This window comes from Stegodyphus dumicola, chromosome 6 (assembly GCF_044657685.1).
Source record: "Stegodyphus dumicola isolate Sdum_Otavi_A_Nest chromosome 6, ASM4465768v1".
Taxonomy (NCBI): Eukaryota; Metazoa; Arthropoda; class Arachnida; order Araneae; family Eresidae; genus Stegodyphus; species Stegodyphus dumicola.
Window position 1 is genome coordinate 138,499,669 of NC_140773.1, and position 20,841 is coordinate 138,520,509.

The 20,841-nt window shown below is 33.5% G+C and overlaps 1 protein-coding gene across 1 annotated transcript; it reads right to left on the minus strand.

Moving 5' to 3' along the window:
• Positions 1-674: 674 nt before the first annotated feature.
• Positions 675-2,329, minus strand: LOC118182307 (uncharacterized). The gene has a single exon (XM_035351642.2). The coding sequence runs from the start codon at positions 2,072-2,074 to the stop codon at positions 1,187-1,189; it is 888 nt and encodes a 295-aa protein (XP_035207533.1). The 5' UTR covers positions 2,075-2,329; the 3' UTR covers positions 675-1,186.
• Between the last annotated feature and the right edge of the window lie 18,512 nt (positions 2,330-20,841).

Sequence of the window (20,841 nt, forward strand, 5' to 3'; positions counted from 1 at the left end):
GGCATTTTTTATTTATTTATTTTTTTTTTATTATTATTTTTTTAACTCAACATTTTTTCCAACAATCTAGCCAAATTATGCTTATACTAGAACTTTTATGAAACAAAAGTGCTTAATCATGACGAAGATTAGGTGCGAAATTGGGAGAAAAGTGCAGAATCGCCCACTGCTTGCCACGTTTTTAAGAATTGCACATACACGGCATTCATGTACATGTCGACCTATTTTCGCTTAAAAAAACATCCCAGAATTGCACAAAAATACCATTGCGCACACTCTTGACCTTATCAATGTATACATCGACCTATTTTTACTTAAAAAGTCAAAGAAAATTGACAAAACTCCAATTCTTCTTACTCTTGTAAAAAGCGCCAAACAAACAAGTGGGCGATTCCGCACTTTAGCAGCGAAATTGTTTTTAAGTGCTTATTAGCTAAAATCACGATCGGAATTTTCTGGAAAATGTCACGTTACACGTCTCATGATCTCTCATTTCTCTGAGACAAAATAATCTGTGATTCGAACTGTGTACTTCTCAGATTATTGCTAAAGTCCTAGCTAGTAACCTTTATCGCCTTACCAAAATGTTGCCAAACTACCTGTTACCATATTTCAAAGATTACGCCAAAAAAGTTTATTTACTAAAAAATAAATAAAAAAAAGTTACTCCAGTATTATTGGAGCCGATGTAATTTATTTTAATAATGAGGAAACAAAATCTGCACCCAAATGATGTATCTCAAAACACAAAAAATAAGATTGCATCTTCTTTTCCTGAAGCCAAACTATTGTTAAAAATGTAATTTACTATGCCAAGCAAATAATATAATAGGATACTGCCTTTTAACACTCATTAAAAATTACTTATCACTAGCCCAATTGTGAACAAGAAAGGGTAAGGTTTTTAACAGTGCTAGGCTACAGAAATATGTACTCTCAAAACTGCCAGGTTTCAAAGCTATTTCTGATCACTAAACTGAAATGAAAATGCAAAAACAAAATATACAAAATGTTTTACAGGCTCCTTACATATTACCATTTACAGTAATAGAAAATTAAGTAATATTATTGAAGATTTCATCAGAAGCAAATAATATAAACTGGACCTGTCCCACAATGGGCTTAATCTGTGCTGAAAAAAACTTAAATCACTTGTGCTATTTCTCATGAATAGCCACATGCGAGTTCAAGTGATGCTTTTGTGCAAATAATTTTGCTCTCCTTCATCACACTTATATGGGTTCTCATCAGCATGGGCACGCATATGATTATTTAAGGAAGCTTTATATCGAAAGGACTTCATACAAATATCACAACCATATGGTTTTTCATCATTATGAGTAATCATGTGCCTATTTAAATACTTTTTCTGAGCAAATAATTTGCCACATATACTACATGTAAGTAATTTCTCACCACTGTGAATTAGCACATGTCTGTTTAAATACTTTTTCTTTGCAAATGACTTGGAACACACATCACAGATATAGGGTTTCTCAACTGTGTGCGTATACAGATGTTCTTTCAACACATCTTTCCGTTTAAATGACTTAAAACATACATTACATTCATGCTGTTTCTCACCTGTATGGGTACACAAATGTTTTCTTAAATCCCCTCTACGAGCAAATAACCTACAGCATATTTCACACTCGTGAGGTTTCTCTCCTGTGTGAGTCAGCATATGCTTTTTCAGGTTATCTTGTCGTGTAAAAGATTTGTGACATGTACCACACTCATGTGCCTTTTCACCTGTGTGAGTATTAATGTGATTTTCTAATCCCTGTTTGCGTGCAAATGACTTGTTACACATATCACATTGGTACGGCTTTTCACCAGTATGTACCCGCCTGTGTAAAATCAGATTATTTTTCTGTGTAAATGCTTTGCAACATAAACAACATTTATATGGCTTAGTCAATTCTTTCTTTAACACATATTTGCAACCCTTTTTGCAACATGTATCACATTTATGCGATTTCTCTATACTGGGATTTTGAATATCAATGTTAGAAGAACCTATCAGCTCATGTGATGTGCTAAATATATCCCAATCATGCTGTTTGTCCTCCATGCTGCTATGCCTCTCTAATTAATGTTGCGGCAGAAACTATTTTGCTCCGTGGCTATACAGTTTTTTTCATGTCTGAGTCTACATGCATTTCACGTTTATTACTTAGTATTTGCCTCAATAAAGGTAAGTTTTTCCAATTAAACGTATTTTAATATAACATGATTCACGACATTCACAATTTGCAAGCGTATATATAATCCATTGGGTAAAAACAGATTGTTATTTACAGCATACATAGAATACACTCACATAAACGCAGATCTAATTTAACTCTATTTATCTAGGCTCATCCATTTTAAAGTTGGTTAGTTATTTGAACATGGCAAAGCATGTAAGAGCTTTCTGCCTTGCATACATTATAAACAGTTTTCGCGTTTTTAAAACTTCATCTTACCGCTACACTCACCACGATTTACAAACCATCAGCTTTGGTGTAACTTTCCTTAGATGAAGTCTTTCTGCCCGCAGGTGGAAAATCAGATCCGAATAGGTAAGTTTTTGTTTTGTTAAAAAAGTAATTCCCGCTTTTATTTATTTATTTATTTATTTATTTATTGTAATTGCTGTCCGTCAGCTAATTTTGTATTGGCCGGTGTGCAATGTAAGTCTGAGAACAATGTTGTAAAGTATCGTTTATGTAATATGTTTTCTTGCTTTGTAGCAAAGTGCCATAAAATTCATGGAAATGCGAAAGATTTTTATTGTTATTAAAGATTATTATTTGTATTACAGTCAAAAGTTGTTAATTCGGACACCCATAATCCGGAATGATCTATAATCCGGACCTCCAAGCTACGAACTTTCTGCGCATGCGTCGCGTTGACACATGCGCATAGGCGTTTACGCGTGCGCGTAAGACTTTTACGGCTGCGAATATGCGTGTGCGCATACGAATAATACGTTTACGCATGCGCGTTTAATGTATCAGTATCAGTAGCGGGCGCAGCCCGACCCGCCTAACCAAACAAGTTGGTCTTATGGTCATGACAGGCCACGCATATTTCAACTAATGAAAAAAATGAAGCATAAAATATCTAAATGAGAATAATCATGTGTAAATAATATTATAAACATAAAAGTGAAGAAAAGGAACAAATACAAACATTTAGACAAGAGCAGACACTAAAGACAAAAACAAAACAATAACAAACACAAACAATGGTAACAACAAATTATTAAAATATACCAAATAGTGATGGCAATAAAATGCAAATATCATACACTGATTCCCACTGCCCGGCGCTCACCGTCAATAAATTTCATCACAGATTTACATAATTGTGCGAAATCTTTATAGGATAAAAAGGGATTTTCAAAATCAATATTTTTATTGTTTCTTAAGCCATCAAAGTAGGGACAGACCTCGAGGAATTGCTTAGCATCACCAAACAGATCACATAGCATTTATCGTTGTTCTGTATCTTAAACCCAGCGAAGTATCCCGTTTAATGTATAACGGACGATATAAGCTAAGCTAAAATTATCTAATTCAGTTAATGTTGCAGATTGTGTTGTTCCTTAATCTTTGAATTGGATCCGGCTTATTATTTTTTGCAGCCTGTTACAGCAATTTTATAAAAGTAAGCTTGAACTTTCGATTATGTCAAACAGAATTTCCGATATATATTTACTAATATGTAAAGGATCTACAAAGCGAAAGTATATTTCGAAGTCCATTAAACAGAAAGTGGAATTGCTGCAAAAAATGGATAAAGACATATCCTTTGATTATCTAATCATTCCGAAATATGTTTATCAATTTCACGCTGCTCTGCGGGGGGGGGAGGAAAACGACGCGGCGCGCAATGAATTGGAAGTTGATCTGTCAGCACTATCCTTATCTTCAGGGCAGATGTTTTTATTTTATTTGGCTTATAATTCCTTATTAAATGTAGTATTTCATCTCGATGTATTCCGTTTTTGATATGATTTAAATCAAGTTCCTCGTCATTATAATTCGCTTCCGATAGTGAAGAAAGTGACACAGAGGTTATTGAAAACGAAAAAATTTCGATTCACAAATTAGTCGGTATTCTCGACACAGCAATTATAGGACTTGAACAGCGGAACTTTGTAACTAAACAAGAAATTATGTCTGTTTAATAGAATCAAAGAGAAAGTATTATCACATGAAACGAACAACTTAAACAAACTTACATTGAAAGAAATGTTTAATAAAGTAAACAAATAAATATTAAGCTTTTTTTTTTTGTAAATTTTGATACCCTTTAGATCATAATTGTTCTTTATTTCATAAATTACGGTTTCATATTTTTAATTTTATAATTTCTGTATGCCATCTTACCAGATTTAAACTGATGATCTATAATCCGGAAAAATCGATAATCCGGAATCGCCGAAGTCTCAACGAGTCCGGATTAACTACTTTTGACTGTATTAAATTATTATTAAAGGTTATCGCCGGTGTAGGTTGCTGAGTCAGTCTGTTAGTTTAAGTAAATTGTGGGGTTTAGCACTGCTCTTTGTCACTTGAAATTATTCTTAAATTAGTCGTAAGTTCACACCATAAGTAGCCGGTGATTAAAAGGGCATGTACAACTTTCACTGGGTTGTATTTCTTCCCGCCTGTGCGAAAAGTCGCTTGGCTTACTACTAAGATCGGTACAATTGCTTGATAGCGAAAAGACATCAATCTTACAGGTCCAGTTTCTTAGAAAATTACTAGAATCTAGGATTGGAAATTTAATAATTTGCTATTATATTGCATCGGCTAAATAATTTACATGTCAAATTTAAAATTCTAACATAGGACATAAAAGTCATATTTTCCTAAATAGATATTGGTCAGCAAACGTTTCAGCGGTAATATCGCTTAACACTGGTAGTTCGAGCTGGGCTCTAAAATCTGGGCTGACATGCTTTCGTGTTTTCCTTATGTGAAACGTCAATACGAGCTAGTTTCCTTTGGGACATTCTCCACGAAAGCATCGTTTCACTAGGCAAACAAGACTTTCTTTGATCAAATAAACTGAACTTAAGATACTTATGTGTTTTGACATAACCAGCAATGAGATAATTTTAATTCTTTCGAATATTTTTCATTGGCATATTTTACTCATTCGAATATTCAGGAGCATAGTTATAACGCTATTTTGACTGATCACAGAATATATGAAAACAGATGATAGAAATGGATCTTTACATAGAGCTTCTACAATTGTTACTTTGTGGCTGAATTGATTGCTTATATACATAGGCAGATAGCACCCATTTAAGAACATCAAATTTATATACAGAAATATTACTTTAGAATTAATATTACACGAATAATTTTCAGAAAGATAATTTTGGGACGAAATTTTTGTGCGATATTCATTCTGAAACAATATTTTCCTCCTTAAATTGTCTTTCTGAAAACCATACCTGATTTTTATAGGTAATATATTACAAAAGAATTTAAAGAGAAAATGTACTTAATGTGTTTCTCCTCAAGATATGTTACTTTGATTATTTTCAACTACTTTGTAGAATACTTACAAACAAATTAAGCTCACATATTTGAGATCATTTGATATACAAACCACATATTTATTTATTAATTTGGAAATATCTTAAAAAGTCTGCTGCGGACACCAGATGACTTCCTTGTATGCCTAATAAATAAAACACATTGTTTGCTGCACTTTATTTAAACTGGTTTTATTTGAAAATGAGATATGATATTCCCTTTGGGCACTGTAGAATACAAGAAAAAAGGGAAGTGCATAACTAGATGTTATAGCGAAATAATAAAATATACGCATTTTTTGCTGCATTTCGTTTAAACTTAATTCCTTCAATTTCATTAGAGATATATTTCTCATTCAATTAATTTAGTTCTTACTTCGCGGCAAAGCAAAAATACATAAAACCTCAAAGTATCTTTATTAAAAATTGAAAAATATAGAAAAACATAAAAAGGAAAAAATCTGAAAGTTTTCAGATTTTATATTACGCCCAAAGGGATTTTTATTTTAATGTTTTGTGTGTTACCTTTATTTATTAAATATAATGTTCTTCACACTTAAACCATAAAATTAAATTCAACAGCAATATCACACACACATATATACATATATCACACTAAAGAGTAAACGTGAGTCTCGCCGGAAGACCGTGCCGTCAAAGTTTTTCTTATTTTTATTCACAACTCATATATAAACATATTGTACAGAAATGGAATTCAAGTATAATTAATCAGAGAAAAAGAATAATCCGAGTAAAAGACTAACCGAGTAAGCCAAAAATATCCGCTACATTCCGAATTCTAAACATTTGTTTACATAAATATTTATCGCAAGTCCTGCCGGAAAAAAGTACCAAATGATCGCCAGAGATCACATGATCGTTTTATTTTCAACAGTTTCATCCCTCAAGACTTATAAGAAATTACGATGGACGGACAAATCGTGTCACGTGACCACCAAGTAAAATATCTAGGTGTTTATCTCGACCAGAAGTTAACTTTCAAATTTCATGTTAATTATATCAGAGACAAAGCACAACGTGCGCCTTAATGAGCATATACCCTTTGATGCGCAAATATTCGATGTTAAATATCAACACTCTATCTACAGGCAATCCGACAAATAATTCTATATGCCGCTCCGGCGTGGGCAGCTACTGCACGTTCAAACAGAGCAAGGCTTCAAAGTTTTCAGAGTAAAACTCTCAGATTCCTACCGAACTTGTTAGGAACACTGTCATCCATAATTCTCGAAAGATTTTACCATTAGATGCCGAATTACTAAAGATTACATTCATATTCTACGAAAAATGTGATTCTTCCACTCACGAAGTTATTAAAAGCATAGGGGAGTACGACTATCTAATCGAACAGCCGCATAAACGGCCCAGAACCATCATCATAATGTTACCATTATGATGACTACCATCATCATAATGTTAGATGGTAGTTCTTGTATATATTTTATTATTTTCAACTATTTAATCTAGATTTTGTTTCATCTTTATCATCATTTTCATCTTACTATTGACTTTGCCCGGTACCCAGGCTGCTGACTTTATCATCATTAAATTCGTATATCACGTGACAGTATACTTCCCTGTGAGTATTAAGATATATAGGTACTTTCGCCTCAGACGAAAGCAGAAACATTTCTGGGACTTGTATATATTATTTTCCATTTTTACTGTACCATAGTGTGTCAAAACTACGATAATGTGTAAAAGATATGCCATTGCGAAAAGATATGCCAAAATTATTAGTTGCTATTATTGCTTAACCAACGAGACTTCATCTGTGGCCGATATATGGCGTTACCCCTGATCAACTTCTTCACTACTGAAGACTTTGCACTTTTATTACAAGTGCACAAGACTTTTCCATTTTTATGGAATTTTACGAACTTTTATACAGGTCCTTAGGGGATTGATAAACATGTAGTGGTAAAGGCCTTCAGGTCGAACACCACTTAACGAATGATGATCTCCGATCTCCGATCGAAGCAAAATGCCAAAGAGAAATTAATAGACCTTCTGTACAAATTGCCTCTTTGGGCTAACGCAAAAACAAGCAATTCGGCCAGCGGGTAGGAAGGCAGATTTTTCGGTGCACAAAACTAATAAAAGTTTCTGTTGGTCCTACTCTGCAAAAAGACACTGAAGATGCATCACTATTCTGCTAAGTTTCAAATGTAAACAAATATGGCTGCTGTGGTAAAAATTAGACTTAGCCTCACTTGAACAACTTTTAAACGGCTGATAATTATACAACTATTGCACACAGATTAACTAAAGGCATATAAACCTTAACCGGAAGATAAGAACAATATAATTCAATCATTTTTAAAGCAAAAATGCGCATTTTACCAACATATAAGAATCAAAAAATCTGATGTGTACACCACATGACTTTCGTGTACGGAATATTAAATTATAAGCACTTCTTCTTGCATTTCATTTAAACTTAGTGAACTGAATTAAATCTACTTTGTCGATAGCGCATAGACTACAATAGAATAAATACGCTTTTTAAAATTCACTATATTTATTTACCATAGCGATACTCTGGCGATACGTTCACTTACAGCTTTATATCTCATTCATTCATTTTATAACTCAGAATGCAAAAAAAAAAAAAAAAAAAAAATATATCATCTGAATAATTATCTAATCGTTTGCATATGTTCTATTCAAATGCTATAATAAATCTAAAACGACGTATAAAAGAAATTAAACAAATAAAGTAAACAGTGTTTCCAGACGAATCAGCGCTGCTTACCTCATTGGGCATGCGCTAGTCGTAAACCTTTTTCTCTCCCTGAAACACACTGGCGATAGTATTTTCTGCTAATATGAAACACTTATTTCCTCCAATTTCATTAGAGATGTATTTTTCATTCAATTAATTCAGTTCCCACTTCGCGGCAAGGCAAAAATAATAAAAACACAAAATATACCCATTAAAAATTTAAAGTTATAGCAAAACATAAAACATCAAATACAGTTAAAAAATTAAAAAAACAATTTTTACAATTATTACAGTTTTTACGCAAAGAGAAGCAATTCAGCCAACGTGCAAGAAAACAGATTTGCGGTGCACAAAACTGAACTTTACTTTTGTTCTGACTCAGCAAAAAGACACTGAAGGCGTAGAAACTAATTTAATTTATTGTGGACGCTATGCTGAGTCAATATATGAGATAATTTAATAACTTAAATCATAATTCCAGAATGGATTAAGCATAACGTAATTCGCAATAATAAAAGAAGATGTTACTTTGTTGTTGCGAAGCTTTGTTTCTCTAGATTGGCAACAAATCCACTATTCTACTAAGTTTCAAATGTAAGCAAATATGGCTGCTATGGTAAAAAATTTAGGCTTAGCCGCACTTAAACAACTTTTAAATTGTTGATAATTATCTATAACATGCAGGTTTATAACATACATAATCATTCATTAATTATGCAGGTTCAGCTATAACATGCTGCTTAACTAAAGGCATAAAAAACTTAACCGGAAGATGAGAACAGCATAATTCAATCCTTTTAAACAAAAAATGCGCAATTTACAAACAAACATACAAAGATCCGCTGTTTGAGTCTTGCTCACTGCAGCACAGAGGCAGCGCATTTAGTATGGTGCAGACAACATGCGCCTTTGACTAGACTTCAGTGGAGCGTTGTACAGGTGAATTGAGATTCAAATTGGACATTATTGATTCTCGCCGTACCTGTATTTGGAGAGGGCCTGGAACACGATACGATGCTTCTTGCATCAACGGAAAGGATCATTACGGTGGTGAAGGTGTAATGGTTTGGGAGAACACTATGTTCTACGGTCTCACACTCATGCATGTGTTTGATAAAGGTTACCGACTGCTATGAGGTATAGAGAGGAGATCTTAGAGCCCTATATTTGATTTTTGAGGGGCGCAGTTGGTCCTGGGCTCCAGTTAATGGACCACAACATCCTTCACATAGGGCTCACCTAGTAGATAATTATCTGGAAAGGGAGGATATTAGCAGTAGGCCTCTGGGAAGCTATATCTTTTGACATTAACTCTATATAGCATATATGGGACGCTTTTGAGAGGTCAATTTCATCTCGCCAACCTCATCCGAGAACCATCTTGCAGCTGAAAACTACCTTGCTTCAGGAGTGGGATCGATTGCCACAAGAACTCCTCAACTGCCATTTGTCGCAACTTCCGCCTATTTTGGACGTCGCTGCACTATGAACTTTGCTGATAATCATGCGTACATAAAATGACTTTTGAATGGTACATCTCTTTCTCAGTCCATTAGTTTTTCAGAAATTCGATATGATGTGCAAATTATCTTAATTTTGCACCCGAGCGTATTAATTACAGTATATACATATTTTAGTCAAATTTTATTGGAAATAAAGTATTAATAGTGTGTAACATTTTATTATTTATTTAAAATATGCTAACATGTATTTTTGTTTTCCATCTCTTTCTCTTTTCTTAAAAAGCCCGACATTTATGTCAAAGTTATTACGCTATTATTAATTAAATTATACATACATTAAAATTTTATGGAAATAAAAGATTAATACAGCCTATTTTTTATTATTATTCAAAGTGTGGTTATCATTGCCTTTTATTTTCCCTGTTTCTCTCTCTTTTGTTAAGGGATCATTTTTTTCTTCTTCTTCCAGAGCCTCAACCGAATTTCATTGAAAAAAAATGTTCGTTTAGTTTTGTAAATTATATCAACATTAAAAATAAGAATGCACTTCCTAACAGATAGAAAAAAATAAATTTATGTTTATATTACTCTTGTATTTTGATAGAAATAAATGAAAAGCAGAAGATTAATGACTGTACATTTTATTTATTTTTTGAATTTATCAATTTATTTTTAATGGAAGATTTAAAAATATTAATATATTTCAGATTATGTATAACTAAGTTATGTACTACTATATGTATAGTAGTACATAACTTACTTATATATTTTTTATGTAAAAACAGTTCCTAAATACTGTGACGTCATCTGCTATCACTGCAACTATCTCGCGCATTTCCTTCTCCTTTTTGCATTTCCTGAAGAATTTTTTCTTTATTTTGATGGTTTGTGAAATTATTTTTTCTAACGTTCCGCAGTAATCAAATTAACTTTTTTTTTTAGGCAAAACTAGGTTAATATTGGGAGTTTAGGGTGTTTAGGAATACTGCAAGAAAAAGTTATTCCCTTTCTGGGAAAGGATGTCTTTTCCTCTTTCACTTAAAAGTTTATACCTTGCATTGCTGATAAAATTGCGAAATTTAGCATTTTTTAAAATTGTACTGTAGAGACATTAGGTTATTTCGAAGCAGGAGACTTGAAAAATGTTCAGTGCCCTCGCCGGGACTCGAACCACGTACCTCTCGAATACGGGCCGAGCGGGCTGACTACTACACCACGAAGGCATGTAAAGAAGGGAGAAATACCTTATAATACTATAAAATTAGATTATTAACATTTTTTAGATACTTGATAAAGGTAGAAGTACTTTTGCTTTTGTTTTGTTTTGGAAGGAAATCCTGTTTTAGCAAAAAGGAGATTTAATGTCATAAAATCTTCCTTTGCATCTTCATAAATATAACATTATTTTACCATTACTGTAAGTTTATCATTGAAAACAAATGTTAATTTTAATAACATTTTTGCGTTTTAAAAATTTTGCAGTAAAATCAGACTACTAAATTTTTTTTAGATACTTAGTGGAGGTAGTAGTGTTTTTGGTTTTATTTTGGAAGGAATTTTGTTTCAGCAAAAGGGAATTTTCGTAACATAAAATGTTTCATTGCATCATCCCAAATATAACAATACTTAACTCATCAATATAAGTTAGTCATTGAAAACGAATGTTAGTTTTAATAGCATTTGAAGTCGTTTTGACGGGAAAAAAATATTAATTCAATATATGATTTTCGTGCGCCGAGGCACTTTGTAGTAACTTAATACCTATTTCTACAAGCAGAATGTTAGCCGTTAAAGGAGAATTAATTATTTCTAGCATTGGTTGAAGTCATTTTCGTGTATTTAGCCTCTTTTATACGAAAGCATAAAGGAAATTAATTTTTGACACATTTAGAGACACACTTTTCTGGTGCGATAAACATCGCCCGTACAGTGGAGCATAATTCGGAGCAAATTTCTATTTTCGTCTTCTTTCTTTTTTTTTTTTTCTTTTTTTTTCCCCTTTGTTGTTTAAATTTTGCTCTGATACAAAGGTGCCGGAATCTTGATGTTAGTTATAAATTAGACTTATGGTGCTGGTACATTCCCAGTGTTGCGCACCAAATCATTGTTAGATTTTGTACTAATTAGGTGTCATTCCGTCTCAGATTTATTCGAGATTTAATCTAGATTAGCTCTGTCGCGCTTGGAGGGGGCTATCAGGGATTCGGGAAATTTCTGAGGTGCCTGTGAATTAACAACCATTTTGTCACTAAAGATGCCGACACTTTTATGCATGCCAGCGATTGTTCTCCTAGACAGAAACCGTCATAAGGGTGCTCTGATACAAAGGTGCCGGAACCTTGATGAAAGATGCTTTCTCCGTGTTATAAATTGGACTTATGGTGCTGGTAACTTCATAAAAGGATTTCGCTAAGTCGCTCTGATGTAAAGGTACTGGCACACCAACGAAATTTGTTTTAATAATGATACCCGCTCCATAAGGGTGCTGGCACCTTTATGCCGTGGTATGCTTGGTAAACAATATCCCGCTTGATATACTAGGGGTATACACTAAGCAATTAGGGGCGGAAGGTGCAATCAGGAATTCGAGAAGTTTTCCGAAGAGTCGGTGCCTGTGACATTGTTTTTCTGACCCGATATTGATGGTAAAAAGATGAAACATTAATCATAACTGTAGAATTCACATAGTAAAGAAAAAAAAAAAAAAAGGGTAAACTCATGCGAATAAAAAAAGATTTAAAAAATGTAACCCCTCCCACTAAAATACCGAAAAATAAACTAATGATAAACCTTGTAGAGTAATTAGGTTTTTTTAGTCCAAAGGGTCTTTGTCCCTGAAGGACTATTGTTGTCGTTTTCCGATTTTGCTTTGAAAACATTGAAAGGCTGCATCACTTTTCAAACTTTGCCACCAAATACTATCGCCCTGTATTATATTTGAAGAAATTAAATGAGGAAGAATCTGCATAAATGTATGTATGTTTCTCGCATAGTGATAAAATAACGGTAAATAGAGCCATCCAATTTTGAATGAGTTAATCCTACTGCGAATATGGGCATCTGAAAAACAAATTTGAAATTTGGAATTTGTTTTATTATCGATTTCATATTTTGTAAAACTATAACGAATTTTTGATTAACAAATTCAACAATTTAAAAGCGAGCAATGGCACTACTGTACGGGAAAAAAAATCTTTTTATCTCCAGCATGCGGAACTGTGTATCGGAAATTCTAAAGATATGCTCATTTTAAAATTATTTTGCGACACTGCTGTTAAACTGAGTTTTATGGTTTAAATGCAAAGAACAGGATATTTAATGAATATAGGTAACACACGAAACGTTAAGAAAACGCCCCTTTGGACGTAATTTAAAACTGAATTTTTTTTTTTTTTTTTTTTTTTTTTAGTAGGAGAGGTGAAAAATGTTCAGTGCCTTCTCCGGGAGACGAACCCTGGACCCCACGAATACACGTCGTGTATGCTTCCAATTACACCACGCAAATAAGCGGAAAGGCGGGAGAATATACCTTATATACTCCCCTTTTAAAGGACAACTCGGGATTAGGTCAAACCGCCAAATCCTGGTGGTTTTGAAGTAGGAGAGGGAAAAATTGCGCAAATCCGTCGCCGGGACTCGAATCCTGGAATTCTCCAATACGCATCGAGTATGCTTCCAATTACATCACGAAGGCATGCTGAAAGGAAGGAGCAAATACCTCATAAACCTACTGAACACATCATCGTAATCTCGTCGTAGTAAGCATATCACAATTATTAGATCTAATTATTTACTCCATAAAATTAGGTAATTTTCTTTTCTCACCAGGTCACGATTTCAGATGTTCTGCACCTTTATATAAATCGACAACCATTAGCCAAGATTAAATCTCCACATGAGTATCTCAACATTTTAATGAAGGTTGCATTCTTTGTTATAGAAGCTGAGCTTCATAACGGTAAATGAAAGCTGGCAGTTTACAAGATGGTTATTTCTGAAGAATTAATCTGGATAGAAATGGTCTAAAATAAGCAAAAGAAATAAAATGGTTGTAAATGAAAGTGATGTTAGTTACACTGAGGAGCTAAAAGATATTACTTTATTCTAGGTATGTAAGCTCCAAATAATAAGAAATTAGATATTATTTCAGTCATCTTATTCGTAACAGGAATTGCAAATTTAAGTGATATGAAATATGAACCTAAAAAATTAGAATCGATTGGAAAAAAAATAGAAAGATCCTGAGTTCGAATCCTAGAAAGGGCATCGTTGATTTTTCATATTTACTGCTCCAAAATAAACATAATCACAAAAATGGAGCGGCAATTACACTCTATTAATTTAGAAAAAGAAATTCAGGGTCATTTTCAATCGCCGGGCTTCCTTCGTAACCATTGGAACGACAGCTGTGACAAATGATTGGAGTCGCTTATTTTTTTCCTTCTGTTCCATTTGCCGTTATCATGGCTCGTTTCATGAAAAGTGTGCGAATGAAGGATGACTTGATCTACAGTCTCAAAAATAAGCGCAGTGCAGTAGCGACGGTGCAGTTACGATCGCAAGTGGAGGAGGCTGGCAATACCTTAAAGTGCCTCTTAAGGCAAGAGTTTAGATTTATCTCAAAAACTGAAAAGTACCGGAGCCTGGTTCCGGCGCAGTTTAAACATTGACTTAGAGCCCTCAGTGTCTCAGAGCAGTGGCCAGACACATAACAGAACAGAGAACGGTTGTTTGAGCAAATTGATCTATGTGTCAGAGGGCACTGTAGGGCTCATGCCACTGTAATTTCTTCAGGACTGGCGCTATAGTCAGTGCAAAATGTGCGGCTGCACTGAACAACAGAATTTAGGAGCGGTGAAATCTGTAGAACTTAGAGAATAATCGAGCTGATAAATTTAAAGGGTGCCAAAATTTTTAGAATTTAACAAAGGCACAAGGCAGTAGAATTCAGGGGTGGCAAAATTTGAAGAATTTAAAGCTGTCCTATAGGCAGCAAAATATAGGACCCGCGCAGAGATTGCATTTAATATCAATACATCTAAAGCCGAATCTGGATTTCTTGACGAAAGACCTCCATCATAACTTGCATTATACCACGTTCAAGTTCCATAAGGCTATTCTGATTCACTATCATACATCATTCGTCATATATTACAATTAGAGTACCGACATGTTTTGAGAAAATACCAAGACTACTTATTGCAAACGTTATTCAACTTCAGAACCAGCTCAAATACTATCTGTTAAATTACGTATTTATTTGTCTGAAAGACCCTATATATACTATAAATATGTAGAGAGGATTTATATAATATCTATCTGTATATATATTCATTTTCGTTCCGACCTTTACTTTTTGATTTTTTATCATTTTACAATCTAGCAGCTAACGCCCAGATTCGTCTCTTTTCTTTTTTAATTGTTTGAAATAAGTTTCAATGATGACTAAAGTTTACTTAATTCATTAAAAAATTTGTCGCGCAAAGTTTCAATTGTCTGTTTCGGCGAAACGCGTAATGGAGTTAGCTTGGTTCGAAATTCATTTTAAAAATTTCCCTTGACAAGCCAAAATGAACTTCGAATTGGGCTAATCAACCATTTACCGCTTCTTAATTTTAAATTTAATATTTATTTTTTATATTTTACCTTGATCAATTAATTAGCATTTTACTGTGTTTTAAAATCTACTTTATTCATTTAGCATATAGCTTACTATTTTTATTTTACCTCGTTCAATTGATTTGCTTTTTTACTGTGTTAAAAATTACTTAATTCGTTTAGCATATAGCTTACTTTTTATTAATTTTACTTGTAAATATTCAAATTTTGTATTTTTCTCCTCTTTCACACATTTCATAGCAACTAAATATGCTTATGTTGAAGTCTTCACAGAGCCACAGTTTTGGTACCTTTTTAGCGTTCGTACTAAAATTTATCTTCTAATTTCCTTAATTTTGCAACACAATGCGCAAAATTTTGACCACATAGGTCTTTTTTCGTTAGTTCTTACAACTTAACTTTAAATTATATATATATATGCGCATACACACATTATATATATATATAAATAAATAACGTACAATATAACGTGTATAATATATACGTATATATATATATGTATATATATAATGTGTACGTGTGCATGAAACAGTCGCACCAAAGAGTTGCAAACTTTGAAATCTGAATCAATGTATTTATTTTTGTTTCTCTTTTCTGACAGTCTTCTATACAGCTTCGGCATTCTGAATTTAGAAATGAAGCCCTGGTCAATGTGCAGTCAAAACTGAATTATTTTTCTGAAATTAGGAAACTTCCTAAATCAAGTGTGTTGCAGTGACAGATATCTCTATGCAAATACGAGTATAATGCATTAGTCATTTTATTGTATTCAAAAAGTTTTGTCCATAAATTCATTTTATATTTAAATGTCCCTCATATTTTGAATGAGAGTAAAAAAGAAAAAAAAAATATTCAAATTGAAATCGTAATAAAACATTCGAAGTAGAAACTTTTTAAGACCTCGTAAGCAGTATTTTTGAAACAAAAAGGAAGAAATTGTTTAAAATTACAGAAGGATAAAATTTTAGTTTTATTCTCCTTAATCTGAGAAATTTTGTAATTTAGTACGGTTCAATGAGGAATTCGATTACAGTCTAAAAGATTATTATTATTATTATTATTTTTAATTAATGTTCTTTGAAAACAACGTTCTTTTATCAGCTTAAAATGTGTTATTCAGGTTTATCTTTCAATGAAATTAAAAGCACCGCAATGTAATGAGTATTGTAAGCGCCAAAGTGAGCTATAAAACGCCAAAATAGTAATCAAAAGTAGGTTGTGTACGAAATGTCGCTTAGCGACCAGCTGAGATAGCGTAACAAGCAATGTTTCGTCAGCTGGCGCCGCTGTATTTGACGCAGATGCAGGCCCTGCACGTGTGTCTCGATTATCTTCTTCGGCTACCCCAAAATTTAAGACTTTGTTAATACATTCGATTACAGCGACTCAGCATCAGATTGAAAGAATGCAGAAAGAAAATAAATGCATACAAATGTCTAAACATTTTCAGTTACCACTTCCAAAAAATCCGCTATCTATAAAACTTTATTGATAGCATTTTTTTCATGATTCCGCAGTAAAGAAAAATCTTTCCCTTTCGCTTATCCTTTAAAAAAAAAAGTCTTTATTAATCTGCAACAAGACTGATTTTTCGTTTGAAATGATTAAATTATTTAATTTGATATAATTTGGAGTTGGATTTAACTTATTTAGTTTGATACATTATTGGAAACAAAATCAAAATGTAAATTATTAACAAGTGCTTCTGTTGCCTTTTAGTCGCTTTGTTAAGCATAGTTAAAATGAAAGAAAAATTAAATATTTTATGTGAAACTGAAAGCAATATCTTCCAAATTGGCTATTTGCCAAGCAAAGTAGAGAATAAATTAAAAATCTTATGCATTATATTCCTTGGAATATTGCTTTTAATTTCCTTAGCTTTTGAAAAAAGGAGAGTTAATAAATTCTAAAAATAGTATACACCTTAACCAGAACCGCTCGTAGGTCAATTGGCTGCCTGCGTACTTTCCTAAGATTGCTGCTTCCCTCCAAAATGCTCAATGATTAATAAAAATTTTTTTTCATGCTCACTAAGTATTTATATATGACAAATTGTATAAAAAATACTTACATATGACTAGTACTTACAATGAATTTAAAGAATTTAAAATATTTAACCGTTGGTATCGCCCGAGTGTCTGGCAACCCCTGATTTTGGCTGCCTGCGTACTTTTACGCGCTGCACACCCGCTTGGAACGGCCCTGACCTTAACATTTGTTGCCAAAGCAGTACAGTAAAATGAAGAATTGCGAATTTGTTCCGCATTCGAATGCTGAGAATGAACATAGAATGTGATTATTATCATCTTATTTAATATACTGGTAACGTGCTGCTGTGTTAATTTATGAGTTGAACTATATCGTATTTATGTCACACACATGAATATTGCGCTTTTGTTGTAATTCGAGAGAATTCTTACAACTTGTAACGCGAGGATGTGAGGGTATCAGATTTCTTTAAGGTCAAAATAATTATCAGACATATATTTTCTAAAATTCCAATTGAAGGTCAACTGTGATATCTTAGCCGCTTTATTTATCGAATCCATCAGCCTCTTCATCATGGTAAAAAATGCCTTCCTGAATTTATCAAAAAGATACCCAACTGATAAAGACTTCATCACAACTTCATCAAAGATACCAACTCTTTCGATCTGTTATCTATGAAATTCAGATAAGCATTAGTTTTACGTCAAATATTAAGAAATCTGGATGTCAGTATATACAATTTTTTTTTTTTTTTTTTTTTTTGCTTCAGAGCGTTTTATCTCTTCATGCACTTGAATGTTTCTTGCAATGCGAAAAATCAACGACTCTAATAGCCAGCAGATTTTACATACACTAATCCCTTCACTTAAACATGTGCACCTCGAAATTTCAGATTTGTTTTATATTTGTTTCATATTTTGTACAAATTTAATGAATTTTGGGTTGATAAACTTGGCGATTTGAAAGAAAGCAGAGACAATACTGTTCGAAATAAAACATTTTTATCTCCCTCGTGCCAGAGAGTTTTAATCAACAAACTCGGGTAATTAAAAGCAATGTGTTACCATTGTCTAAAATAAAGTATTTCTATCTTTCACGCCCTAGAGGATTGCGATTCCGTAAAGTGCAAGATATAACTTTTAAATTTGATTTAAATAAAGATGCATTTATCATGAAAAATCAAATTAGGGAAAAATAAATAAATAAATAAAATATGAAAGCTTTCAGATTTGCAGAAGTCAAACAACAAAAATCAGCGTTATATTTACAAAATTTTCACAGGACTAGTTTCGATGGTTTTACCGAACCACCATCCTCAGCTGCAAAACCGCTGAGGATGGTGGTTCGGTAAAACCATCGAAACTAGTCCTGTGAAAATTTTGTAGGTAGCCTTTTTTACAACCGGAACTTCTACGTTAAAAATTTTTAGTTTGTTTTCAAAAGGACTTCTAGAATGTCTTTTTCCTATAATAAGTTGAGACTTTTGTGCGTTGATGTCTATACGCTATTTCGTACACCAGTGCTCGATTTCTGGTATTTTCTCCTGAAGTTTGGAAATGGCAAGTTCCTGGTGATGTGACTTATATCCAAGTGCCGTGTCATCGGCGTAGCATCCTAAATAAAACTTTGGGTCTGTGCAGATTTTTGGAAAGTCCGCTACATAGAATAAAAATAAAATGGGCCCTAAAATTGACCCTTGTGCCACTCCAGCGTTAAGTCTTCTGGGATCAGAGTTATCATTTCCAATATTAACAAAAAATTTTTTATTTTTGATGAACGAATAGATCAACAAAATCAAATCTCTGTCAAAGTCCAGGCAGATAAGCTTGAAAATAAGCCCCTCATGCCAGACGCGGTCGAAAGCTTTCGCCACGTCTAGCATGAGTAAGGCGACACTTTGATGTTTGAAAAGGGCAGAGCCGATATATTCACATAGTCTGACAAGTTGTTTAGTCGTTGAAAGATTCTTTCGAAAGCCGAACTGTTCAGGTGGTAACTTTTCCATGTAGGGCTCAATTCTTTTATATATGACAAGCTCAAAAATTTTGCCCAAGCCGGGCAGTAAACTTATAGGTCTATAACCATCCGGGGAATAGCATTTTTTCCTGGCTTAGGTAACAAAATCACTTGAGCATTTTTCCATTTATCAGGGAAGTAATTTCGTTCTAGGCATGCATTTAAAATGCTAACATATCTCGTGATGATGTTAATGGGCATGTTTTTAATAGCGACATTAGTAATATTATCAAAACTGAGAGCTTTTCTATTTTTCATCCTTTTAATAATATCCCTAACTTCCTTAGGTGACGTATAATTTGTTTTATTTTTGGCACCCGGGCCGCTTTTCCAATCTTGTATAAAGTACCTCATGTCATATGAAAATTAAGGGTCACTCGAATCCTGATTTGGAACAAATTGTTTTTCTAAGTACTCAGCCATTACATTAGCTTTGTCAGCAATATTGTTGCCCCCATAAATCAGTTTATTATTCGGCTTTTTGCCACGACGATTACGTGCAAATGACCAGAATGCATTATTCGGCTCATTGAAACTTTCTATTTTTGCGTTCCAAGTCTCTTCTCCGTGTCTATGAATACAAGCCTTAATTTCTCTATTGAGTTTGTTTAAGTCTTTCTTAACTCTAGGGTCCCAAGCTATGTGCCATCTTTTGCGCAATTTATTTCTTTGTTTAATCATGTTTCTAATGCTACTTGGCAATCTGGTGCTGTAATTATCAGCAGGAATTTTCTTAGTGGCTCTGTTATACGCACTTAGGATGCTATTGTTGAGAACGTCAATTGCACAATCAATAAGGTGCTTAATAGCAGGAGGATTTTCAATGAGATGGTTATGATAACTATTCCAGTCTGTAGCAATTTTGAACTTTTCGGCAGTATTTTTATTCGTTTCAAGCGTGGCTAAAACTCGTACGTGATCCGAGGTCAATTCAACTTTCACTTCTAAGTAAATCGGGATTGAGGTGGTAGTGAGAATTAAATCGAGGATGTCTCCTTTTCTCGGATCGTCAGGAAGATAAGAATATTCAGTAGGAGCATAAAAGTAGATGGGATAATTATTAATGAAATTAAATAAGAGTTCTCCGTTTCTATTGGTGCGCCTGCACCCCCATTCTACATTCTTTGCGTTTAGATCGCCAGCTAAAATGATGTGTTCAGAATTGGGCAATAATTGTGCGAGTTTATGCTCATCTATAGGAGTCTGTGGAGGATTGTACAATGCAATAAAATAAATTATACCATAATGTGGTAATAAAACTGAAGCTGTAACAGCTTCGTAGCCGTTTCCTCTATCTTCGCTTATCAGACAGGATTGTAAAGAGTGCTTTACGTAAATAGCGACCCCCCCCTTCGGTGACTCAGTCTGTCGCAACTGTAACAATTGTAGTTTTCGATCTTAATATTGAAGCACGGACTCGCAAACGTTTCTGTCACTAATGCTACATCAATATCATATGTAAGTAA